Consider the following 12,585-nt stretch of genomic DNA (forward strand, 5'->3'; position numbering starts at 1 on the left):
ATATATTTCTTCTTATTAAAGTTTCAAAAGTGATTTAGTCAAGAACAGTGAGAGATTTTCTGTCTTTTGTTGTTTGATTAACATGAATGACAGACAGCAGGAATATTAGAGCTGCACGGATCCAGTATACTGTTGCATGTTTTCTTTCTTAGCTGTTCGCTTTCCATAGGCCTAAATTACTGTGTTTACAAGGTTACCTGCAAAGATCGGCATTTTGACATACAAGTGTGCGTATTTAGAGGGGTACTCTACCGTACTTAAAGCGATACTCTACGGCTAAAACAGAAGAGCGTAAGCTGTTTGCGTTCAGCTGATATTCTCCAAAATGCTCCAAAATTCTCTATCTAAAACAAATAAATTGTTATTCATCTATTGCACAAAAGCAACAAGAACAAATGTAAAATATAAACGATTAACAGGTGCAAGTGTATGCAGAGTTTCTATTTAGGCTATAACACGTGTTTGCAGCGTTGAGCAATGCAGTGCTGAAATTAGCATGCACACAAATCCTCTCATTATAGCAAACGAATTGTAGACATTATGAAAGATTCATAATGCATATATTTATTGTGAGATTGCAATGAACTGAGATGTCTTTTATTAAAGATTATAAAAGCAGCGCTCTTTGCTGGCATTTCCATGCACGCAGCAGCCGCTTGCGTTAGTTTAAAATAACAGTATTCTGTGAATGTTGTTGACGCTTTAACAACAAATACTTATCGGGAGCGTGTATGCTGGGATTTCATACATTTCAAAGTTACGCAACTAGTAATGTAACTAACTACTAATAACATTTTTTATATAGTAATCAGAACAGTAATGTGATTTAGGGATGCACGATAATATCGGCACAACATCAGTATCGGCCGATAAAAGCTTAAAATGACCATCATCGGCATCGGCCGATATGAATATTTCTGCCGATGAGCCAAACCGATAGGGGGGCGTGTGCGCGCCTGACGACCATGAACGTAGCTTGAGCGCCAAAAACTTAAACTTACAACATGTCAGCTGTGTGGAGGCATTTCAAGATCTGTCAAACAGATAACAAAGTTGCTATTTGCAATATTTGTAAAGCACAAGTGATGCGAGGAGGCGTAAAACAACAGTCTTTCAATACTACAAATATGATTACACATCTTAAGAGCCATCATCCTGAGCAGCACCAAGACCTGTTTTTCAGGTGTGAATGTCTGTCTGCATTCGTAAAATAATACATTTATGGTAGAATCAGTACAGAAGAGATACATGGATAAGTAAAATTAAAATCTCTTCAGTAAAATTAAAGTTTAAATATATCAGGCGAAGAATTTGAATAAATATCGGTATCGGCATCGGCCAAAATTATTTTGAAAATATCGGCATATCGAATATCGGCCAAAATCCAATATCGTGCATCCCTAATGTGATTACTTTTAAAAGGAGTAATCGGTTATCAGTAATTGTCAATACAGATCACACCACTTTACTGTTAAGGTTACAAAGCGGGCAAATACAGCAAAACACATTACTGCCATAAAATATACGTATAAGGAAAAAGATTTGATATAATGTCAATGACCAACCACTGCTAGTTCATCAATATGGTTCATGTACAAAATAGTAGTTAATTTCTAATGCGAAAATGTGCATGAATTCAATAATTCAATGGTCTAGAGTCAATTATAACACTTACACCACAATCACGTTACATCTTATAATACTCTTGGACGTCTGTCAACCAATCAGAATCAAGAATTCAGCAATGGTACAAGCTCTTGAACAATTACCACCGGAAACCATGTGTGAAATGAAAAAAGTGCAGGAAAAGTGTAGCTAGACATCTAAAAGCAAGCTCCTAGCTCATCTATCAGCTGCTCTGCCTGCCTCATGTCACTCGTTCAGACATCTGTGGCAGCAGCTCTCCTTCGAATCATCCCAGAGACTCTGATATATCGGCTGAGGGGGTGATGATGATGGGCACTTACGGCTGTCGTAGCAGATGTTGCCGAGGGCTCGTCCCGTCTGGAGCAGTATCTCCTGGTCCTTAGAGTTTAGCAGCTGAACCAGTGGAGGAATGAGGCCTGCTTCCACACACGGGCTCCTCATGAACTCTGCAGAGAGGACTTCAGCTCAATAAAACACTTACTGATTGAAAAACATAAATTGGAACAATACCCAAAATGCAATATTATAAATATTTTGTAATGATATATAATAAATATGTGACCCTGGACCAACAAAACCAGTCAAAAGGGTACATTTTTCAAAATTGAGATTTATACATAATCTGAAATCTGAATAAATAAGCTTTCTGTTGATGTATGGTATATTAGGATAGGACAATAATTGGTGAGATACAACTATTTGAAAATCTAGAATTTGAGGGTGTAAAAAAAAATCTAAATACTGAGAAAGTCACCTTCAAAGTCGTCTAAATTAATTCTTAGCAATGCATATTACTAATTACTAAAGACAATGCAATTAGATTCAAATCAGGGCCTCAAAAGCAAAACATGAATAAAATGGATAATAAAAATAATTACTTTTACATTCGAATCACGTTATGCAAGTAATGCATGTTTTTTTATGAGAAAACTTACAATTAATATTGCAACATTTATATTTAACATACTATATTAAAAAAATTTAAATATGCATTTTATATTTTTTGCACGGCATGCATGTACAGCATACATTCATACATTTTTCTTTAATCCGCTGATAAATTAATGCAAAAAATTGAAATTAACTTTCAAAACTATTTTTAGATGCAGTCCTACTCTACTTGCAATAATTACGTTTACAAATTACATTTTATTATACGAAGTAGATCAAAAGTGTTCACAGCAGTTAGAAATATTCATTTTCTCATAAACTGTTGCATATTCTCAGGACTGCGTCATGCGTAGTGTGGTGTGTTTAGAAGTCAACTCAATAGTAATCTGTCTGTTTTGAGATCTGCTGCTTCTGCTGCGTCGATCGTAAAGCTTACATCATTTCCTACACGTTGTCAATAGCAGTAATAATGAGACGCATGACTGACCACAGACTCGACCGCAGCGTCAGTGAAACTGGGGAGCAGAGAATAGCAGAGACAAACAAACAGACCCGAGTGGCAAAGCAGGTTTATTTTATTATTTTAAAACAGGTTTCTATGAAGAATGTTAATGTAGCAGTATATCAATGCTACAGTATATCAAAGATTCACCTTGAATTTTTATTTTTATTTTTAATATTAAAAAAACGTACTTTTGAGTGATAAAATGTACAAATATGTAAATTTTAGTAACATCAGTAGGCTAATAAATGGCATTTATTTTAGAAAGAAGGCAAGTGTTATTTTATTATTTTTAGATTTTCCATTTTCTCATTCACTTATTTTTATATAGTTCGTTTTAGCATTTTTTGTGTTTTTATCATTTCTATTAGATTTTTTGTTTTGTTTTTATAAATCTCTATGTTGTTTATTTTTATTTCAGTATTGTATTTTGGTTTTATATTGATTTTCTATAATAACCCTCATTGAGTCGCCTCTTGGAGGCCGCCATGTTGAGATCACATAACCATTTTAATCCTACTCATTTGGTACCAGCTTCTTCAATCAGACACTTAATTCTTATGGAATAAATTAACCATTTCTACAAAGCTACTGTTGATTTTTGCACGACGCTGCATCCACAACACTAGGTGTCAGTTAGTCCAAAAAGCTACAATTTGTGATGTACGAGTAGTTACCATTTTTGGCCACCTCTGCAATGATGTTGGCTACTTTAGGTGTGCATGAGTTCTGCGCAGACAGAAGAGCAGGCATCATGGCAAGAACACCCATCTCCTGGATCTTTCCACTGGTCTCAACATCTGAAAACAGAGCCAGGAACATCAGTAGGTTATATGATAATCAGAAAGGATCCCAAAGGTTTCAGATTCAGTCACAGGTGGTCCATTTAGTACTCCTACAAGGTTGAATGAATTTCCAGGACGCTCATGTCTTCATGACTATTAGAAAAGGTCAGTGGGATAGATTGTCATTTTAGAGACCATCTATGGATTTAATGCAGCCGCACAAGAATGCCATAAATGTGTAAATATCTCTAAAAGACTCTTGACTAGAAAAACTGATGATAACGCTGATGGTTTGTGGGGAGGCTTTACAAAACCACATATAAAGAGCAATAACTAGCCGCTGAAACTAAGCACAACAAAACTAGAAACACACTCTTATCCGCCCGGTAACAAAGTCATATTTACAACAGTTTTTTGTTATTGTGAACTAAAACTAAAATAAATGTTTCCGTTGACATTTATATAAATATTACATATTAAAAACTTACAAAAAAACGAGAAATCTTGATTTAAATGACTAAAACTGAAATAAAGTTAAAGATAAGTAAGAAAATAGAACTAATCAAAATGTCAAAAACTTGAACTAAAATAGAAATGGATTTAAAATGTTAATAAGTACTATAACGGTATATAATAATACTAAAATAACACTGCTTTACAAGGTTGATGCAACACGCAGAACTAAGGGTTGCAAGGTTAATGGCATAAGAACTTTAAACATTAAAATAAACTAAACATCCACAAGCTGAAGCATGAATTCAAATTTGTTTTCTGAGCTGCTTATGTAGTCATATTTATTACCTTTGCACAGACAGAAACACTGATCACAAAGCCTACACACTTCCTCTCCATTTATTTATTTATCTTTTTTAATCATTCATCGTTCCCTCCATTATTCTAATTGTAATTTGTTTAAATGTTCTCTAACCTCAGCCCCAAATGGTAGATAAAACTTAATCAGACGGTCTCTTCCGGTCTAAGTGGGCATTTTTGTTGGCAAGAATAAGCAGAGGAAGATTCAAGTAATACTGCCGTATCCTGAAAACATCATTAGTGAAACAATAAGCTCGATCTTCCCATTGCATTTCAACTGAGACGTTGCATTTTTCATTACTGTTTCAGTCGGCTACATTTTTCATCACAGCAGAATAAAACGGATTTAGTTCAATCCTGCATCCTTGAATAATTTGAATATAAGACATAAGAGGCCTAAGATGTCCTTAAAGGGATACTCCACCCCAAAATTAAAATTTTGTCATTAATCACTTACCCCCATGTCGTTCCAAATCCGTAAAAGCTATGTTCATGTTAAGAACACAATTGAAGGTATTTTGGGTGAAAACCTGGAGGCTTGATACTGTCCCATAGACTGCCAAGTAAATAACAGTGTCAAGAAATAACGACGTCTCTTCTGTGATACTCTGTTTCACCGTGGTGCGTGTTCAATTTTGTGTCCTCCGCCCAATAAGGATGCGCTTTCTATATGTATTTAGCTTTAAAATTTGAAATAAAACAGCGCATCCTTGTGGCGCGGAGGACACAGAACGGTGATGCGGAGTGACACAGAGGAGACTGTTGACAAAGGATTTATTGAATAAAGTCGTTATTTTGGTTTTCTTCGCTTACAAAAAGTGTTCCCGTCACTTCGTGTAACACAGATTGCACGTCTGATGGCAGATGGTGTATTCTGACGACGACTTTCATACTTTTCTGAACCTTGACACTAGGGCTGCACGATGTGTCGTTTAAGCATCGATATCGCGATGTACGAATCTACGATAGTCACATCGCAGGATCATCATCAGTTTATCATTTGCATGTGTTTTTAAGTCCTGTCAGTTTAACAGGGTGCATATAAGAACGAGCAGAGAGAGAGAGAAAGAGAGAGAAAGAGAAAGAGAGAGAGAGAAAGAGACAGAGAAAGAGAAAGAGAAAGAGAGAGCGAGAGAGCCCCGGCCACGCACGCTCACCTTCACCATCTTCAAACAACACGAGCGCTGTCTTCTCTCTCTCCCTCGCGCATATTAATCAAAATCAATTGACACTATGGCGTAGAAAAAAAATAAAAAATGAAATGAGTGATGAAATGTTTTCCGTGTTGTCAAATCTTGTGCAATATCCTAAATTCCAGAGATAATTACACAACGCGCGCCGAACACGTCTGATTCGTGAACTAATGATTCCTTTGAACCGATTCAATTTAATGAATGGTTTTAACAACTGACCTGTCCAACACTGAACTCACGAGACGTCTGAATTGGTTTATAAAAAATCTGTAACACTTTACAATAATGTTCTAACTATTTAACTACATTATTTAACATTTACTATTACTAAACTGCACTTCTACAACATTGTTAATTTCAACATTTAGGCTATAGCCTTCATTGTTGAAATCAAAAGTTGTACAGTATTTGTTAACATTACCAAACAATGAACAGCTGTGTTTTTATAAAACTAAGATAAACAAAGATGAATAAATATAGTAACAAAAGTATTGCTCGTGGTAAGTTCATGTTAGTTAGTATGTTAACAATTCAAACCATATCCTAAAGTTACAAACAAATAATTTACTCTAATTTAAATAATACTCTGATGTTAAAATGATTTAAAATGAGAATGTAAGTGTGCTCAGCCCATTTTTGTTTGTAAGAAAATTTTTTATTAGATTTTATATCGCAATATACATCGAAGAAAAATAAAATATCGCAATGTTATTTTTTTCCCAATATTGTGCAGCCCTACTTGACACTGTTATTTACTTGGCAGTCTATGGGACAAGCCTCCAGGTTTCCATCCGAAATATTTTAAATTGTGTTCAATCATTCTTTATTTCACCAGATGCTGTAAGGAATAAGAAAAATGAACAGCTATATAAAAGACTTACTATTGTGGGCCAAAGCTTTGAGCAGGCAGTCCAAGCAGCCCTCGACACTGTCCGCCGACGAGAGCTTCAGCGTCTTCAGGGCTTCGCTCAGGTTATCCGCTGATGGACCAGAAATAATAAACAGCTTTATCTCTTCAATAGTTCACAACTGCACAAAATCATGAAAAGACAAAGAACCTACTTTTATACGGCAGTGTTCTCAAGGAGCCCAAATCTATCACTTTTCGCTCTGGTGTAGGTATCTTTGCAAAAAGTAAACTTTTGTACTCTTTTTACCACTAAAGAGTGAATACTGGTACCTTAAAGGTTTTTATTAGTACCTAAATGGTACATATTAATACTTTTTGAAAAGGTACCGCCCGGCATTTATCAATGCATAAAATTCTACGACCTTAATTTTTAACATGTTCAAAACCTTGCTGAGAAAACAAGTATTAGCAAGTAAAAGGCCTTTTGGGATCACTGTAAAAATGGCCCCCTTCAGTTGGTTCATGTGTCTTTTTGCTGTGAAAGCTTTACTGATTTATTTTTATCGTAAACATAAGAATAGCTTTTATATTGTTTGTAATATTTCAAGATGAGCACTTACTGGACTAAAGCAACTTCATTTGTTTCTATTGAGAAAATTCATTTAATATGTGAGTATCAGATGTGATTGTCAGGCTTTTTGAATGTTTATTAGTTCACTTCTCGGTCATCACTGCATTGCATTGCACAATATGGTTTGGTCCCAAAATAAAAACTAGAGCTTTGATCATAAAATATCACCTTACTAACACACATTCTTATTTAAATACATTTTATGTAAGTACTTTATGTAAGTAAGTATTTGCATTACAATCAACTGATCAGAATTTCATCTTAATTTTTGGTCATATAAATATTGGAAACCGCACCAAATTGCTTATGTTTGCTCAGTTAGGTGTTTATCCTCAAGTATGAGCTCCATGTTGATCATACTTATATGAGCCATAAAAGACTGATAACTATGAATCTCAACAAAAACCATATGCATATATATATATATATATATATTTTAGATTATTTATTTTTATATTTTGTCTAATGGTTAAATAGAATGTTCTTTTTTTATATGATTTTTCAGACCATTATTTTATGCTTAAAAAGGTCTTGAAAAATGTTTTACATTTTAATAGTAGTGTTACCAGAAAGAAAGTCTGTCCTATAATGTGTATGGTTTTTCTCCAACATTACTCATACTCATACACCCAAAGTTTTCATGCATTCTCTGAGAACTCGACCCATGACCTTGGTGTTGCAGGCGCTAGCTCTACTGTCTGATTCACAGAAACATCTGTCATGTTTGGAAGCTCTTTAGGTAGAAGAGCTCAACTAATAAGACAAGGGCAGAAAAGAAGCCAATTAAAGTGTGAATGGTGATTCTAGAACATACTTGTCACTCTAGGGATGTTAAAGCTTCGTTCCATTAACAAATCACGTCAAGATAAAGGCCAGCAGAGACAATGAGTCAGATATATCATCAAATCACCTGTCTACTTTATACTTAGGCTAGAACAATTAAATAAAGGAACCAATTCCCAAGAACTTTAAGATTAAAAAAAACTTATATCATACTCCGGTATAATGCACAACTACTAAAATACTGATTAAACCAACTCTAATGTCCTGCATCAATAAATAAATACAATTTGGTGCAGTTTTCTACATAAGCTGGCTGTGTCTTATTTCTGCTCGGAAAAAAAAGTCTGAAATCTGAATAACAAACTGTTCAAACAGCTACAATGACTTGGTTTTTATATGTTCTACTGCACATTTAAATATAATGGAAAAAACTGCATTTGGGGTTACAGGATCCAGAAAAACACACTTTTGTTGTAAATGAATATATTGCAATCGACCCTTCGCAGGGAGTTTGATTGACAGGCGAACTGACCAATCATAATGCAGAATCTGGCATTTTGTCCAAAAACAAACCAGGCAAGAGAGTAGATTAACATTGGTGGACTTGAACTTGAAAGATGGTGTGTGCTGAAGTATTTCCACGGTTGAAACAAGATACCTCTTATGTTCATTCATGTTTATTTTGTGCTATAATAACTAGTAAAGAGGTTCACGTGCCGCTTGAACGGAGGCGCTACAGCAATCCGCCGTGAAGGGTCAATTACAAGGGACAAAATAGTAGCATGCAACCAAAATGAATTACTTTAATCTTATTGTGCAATATTTTTAAATGCACAAAGGTTTTCTCATCTGTTATTTGGCAATGTTAAAGGGATCGTTCAAACAAAAAGGAAAATGTTGCCATTATTTACTCACCCTCATGTTGATTCAGACCTGTTTGAGTTTCTCTCTGCTGTGGGACACAACAGAAGATCTTTTGAAGAACACTGGTAACCAAACAGTTGCTGGTCCCCAATGACTTCCATAATATGGAAAGAAAATACTATGGAAGTCAATGGGTGCCAGCAACTGTTCAGTTATCAACATTCTTCAAAATAATCTTCTTGGTTGTTTAATTGAAGAGATCATTTTTTTAAAGATTTGGAACAACAAGAGGTGAGTAAATGTTTAATTTTAATGTTTTTTTGGAGAAATAACCATTTAAAAGGGTGAAATGGCTGATTGCAGAAAAATGGGTAACTGTGGTGTGTAACATATCTTCGCTGTTTCTCTTGAACTGTAACTTCTGCCTTTTCACAGACTGAACATGAATTACATTTAACTAATTTATGTAAAAGAAGAACAATGGGATGAAGTAAATTAACATGCAATGTATATCTCTAGTGAGTTTTGAAGAAAACTGAACATTTAAAGTTTCCAGTGTAAAAGAAGTAATATATGGATACTTGTTTTGAGAAATTAAAAAATGAAAACTCTCTCCTCCTCAAAAGTGACATTAGTGGCTTGAGGTGGCTTCACATTTGTTGGTGCACTACAGAGTTTTCCAGATATGGTCTTATTAATCTTATTATAGCAGTTTTGGCTTCTGTATTGTGACGTACATCCAAGTGCAACAGGAAAAAAATGTAAGGCAGGAATTTGGCTCTGTATATTGAATGGAGGAAGATCTGAACACAATCTTACAGTCGACTGTAAGAGAGAGAGGTCGCCAGAAGTCACCAGAAAGAAGTCTATTCAGATTAATAATTATAAAACATAAAAATAAAAACATATGCATGGAGGAATATAATTCACAATAAGATCTAAAACATGCATTTAGAAAATAGGCGAATAGCGTGATTAATCTCACTATTTTTTTCTATTTTAAAGTCGTCATGAAATCAGAATTGATCCCATTTAATTTCTCAATGCATGTTACCGATCATATTCATCCATGCATGTTTTATACTTGCACTTTGCAATCTGTCCTGAAAACAAGATTTTTCAAGATAAAAAGCCAAACAGATTTGTAATGGCATGAGGGTGATTTTTTGTTTGAACTATCCCCTCAACGAAAGTAAATGAAATACTGTGTTTAAGCCCTAAAAACATGCATAGATGACAGACGTAGCGAAATATACAGTATATGGTTTTAATAACAATAATAAAATCAATGATAACATCAGTTAATAAGAACATATTTACGATTTTCTGTCTACTGTTGGGGTAAATAAGACAAAAAAGGTTGAAAATCACTGCCTCGACTCACACTGAAGCCCATCCCACCATCAGGATATTCAGTGTATGTTTGCTCATATGTGACCTGCTTTTCTGCAGACTCACCATCTTACTGTTTCATGATTGTTCATATATGCATCTGAATCAATCTGACACGCACATTCAGCTCAACACACACAGCAAGGTCTCTCTCGGTCTAACTCACATATATGTGTCAAGTATTACATCACAGGCTGTCAGTCACACAAGACTGGGGATGTCTAAGAAAACACACACTGTGATTCACTGCAGATTTAAACACTCATCAGCCACTGGTTTCCATCTCACCAAAACCAGAAGAATATAATCAGCCCAAAAATGAAGGATGCGGGATGATGAGCATGTGAATAAATCCATGGCAACGTTACATCACAGCCTGTCTCTGAAGGATGGGCTCAAAACCATTAGTTACTGCCTGAGCTGCTCTCACACACTCACTAGTGTGCATCTCTAAACATTAAAGACTGATCCGGAGGAGTCCAGGAATGTGCAGATCTTCAGGTTTCGCTTTACTTACCCATCTGGTGTGTGTGTGTGTGAGTGTTGTAGTCCAAAAGGGGCTCCAAGTGTGCTCTCCGAAGGACTGGGTGTGCTGGTTATCTCGAGGCGGGTTCCGGATCGGTCTTGGTTCGCTTGTCAGACAGATATCCGGGCAAGGCCCACCTTAACCCACGCTGCTCCGGTGAAAACAGCCTCTGCCGCTCGGGCAACCAGGAGAGACCCCTCTGTACTGATATCGGGGATTATGTTATTTAATACGAAGATATTAGCGCTCTTGTACATCAAAATAAAACCAAGGGCACTTCATATGCACTTCCTTCTAGTAGTGAGCGAGCTGTCTGATGATGATTCTCCGCACAAGGCAGACGAGCGCGTGACGCCCCGCCTTCCTCTCAGCTGATTGGCTCGTGGTCCACACAGAAGGTTCTTGTCTCTACGCTGATTGGTAGACTACGTTGTCGTTGAAGCAGACCACGCCCCTTGAGGATTTGCTCGAGGAAGTCCGACTCGTTTGCGTGAACCGGTTCTTCCAAACGGTTCGTTTTAAACGCTTCATTTCATTTCCGTCATGACGTAATTACGTTATAGGTTTTATGTGTACAAAAGTTTATAGTCCTTTACTGTGCCCCAGTTTTTGTGATGCAGTTCATACAATTGCACACACCTTTTAAATACAGTTTGCAGTTACATTTCATTCAGTTTTCCATGTTTCAATGAAATGCGATGGTTTTAATTAAGATAAACTCTCTTTTAGCCCCTTGAACTGGTGAATTGTATTGTTTATTTCAGTTTTTGATCAAAACAGGTAGGAGAATGACAACTAGTTTTATTCACACCACTAACTAATGAAGTAATGCCCTCTACTGGACATGTTTGTGAAGTAAATCATTAAAGCACTCATATTCTTTAACAATTCTGCAACTGTGAGGATACATTTACAATGATAAAATTATATTATAATGATGCATGGATTTACTATACTATTATAGGCCAGATGTCTGATTTTATGGACAGTAGGCGAAAAACTCCATAATCATTAATGCAAATTCTCATCAGCGGTCCCTAAATTGATTGTAAATGGACAAAAAGGACATTTAATTATGTAGAATTTGATTTAAAATTTGATTTACCACCTTTATATGACACTAAACATCTTTAAGATTCGTATTAAGTCACATGAAAGCAATTATTATTTGTTAATTTCAACATGTTTAGCACTAGTACTTGAATTTGTTGAGAAACTTATGATGCAGTGTGAACGGTTGTTATTTGTCAACATTTTTGATATATTACAGGATCTGGCAAAACACTAACTATCAACTATTAGATGAACTATTAAATTAACAGTTAGTAGCTATTACATCAGTATCACATTAAATGTTGCATTACATTCTACAAAGAGATTTTGGGCAAGGGGAAAAAAACATAATGTAGGCCTAATGTAAAAAAAAACTTCATGTGAGCTTATCATTTTATCAGTCTTTCACTAAACATTATTAAAAAAGCAAGCAGGCAGTGAAGTTCACTATATTGTATTATATTTTGTGCTCATTGTATTGTATTATCAGAACAATATCTTGTATAATTTCATTTGTACAATCATTCTCAGAAACAAATGCAGTTGTAAAGGCCTGTCCTCAGTAAACTGATTCAATTACAGTTGACATTTGTAATATAAAAGGCAGTTTCACAACCACACTCAGCACAGGAGCACAGTGTTGTACACTATATAC

At 35.4% G+C, this 12,585-nt stretch overlaps 1 protein-coding gene across 2 annotated transcripts in view; it reads right to left on the reverse strand.

Annotated features, from left to right (window-relative positions):
- Window positions 1–11,225, reverse strand: part of LOC128016464 (rap1 GTPase-GDP dissociation stimulator 1) — a 37,891-nt gene extending 26,666 nt beyond the window's left edge. For both annotated transcript variants that reach the window (XM_052600983.1, XM_052600982.1), the window contains exons 1-4: window positions 10,869–11,225; window positions 6,713–6,811; window positions 3,718–3,840; window positions 1,968–2,093 (exon numbers count right to left, since the gene is read on the reverse strand). In XM_052600983.1, coding sequence (XP_052456943.1) covers window positions 1,968–2,093; window positions 3,718–3,840; window positions 6,713–6,811; window positions 10,869–10,872 — 352 coding nt within the window. In that variant the 5' untranslated portion in view covers window positions 10,873–11,225. The remainder of the gene's footprint in view (window positions 1–1,967; window positions 2,094–3,717; window positions 3,841–6,712; window positions 6,812–10,868) is intronic.
- Between the last annotated feature and the right edge of the window lie 1,360 nt (window positions 11,226–12,585).

This window comes from Carassius gibelio, chromosome A7, assembly GCF_023724105.1.
Source record: "Carassius gibelio isolate Cgi1373 ecotype wild population from Czech Republic chromosome A7, carGib1.2-hapl.c, whole genome shotgun sequence".
Taxonomy (NCBI): Eukaryota; Metazoa; Chordata; class Actinopteri; order Cypriniformes; family Cyprinidae; genus Carassius; species Carassius gibelio.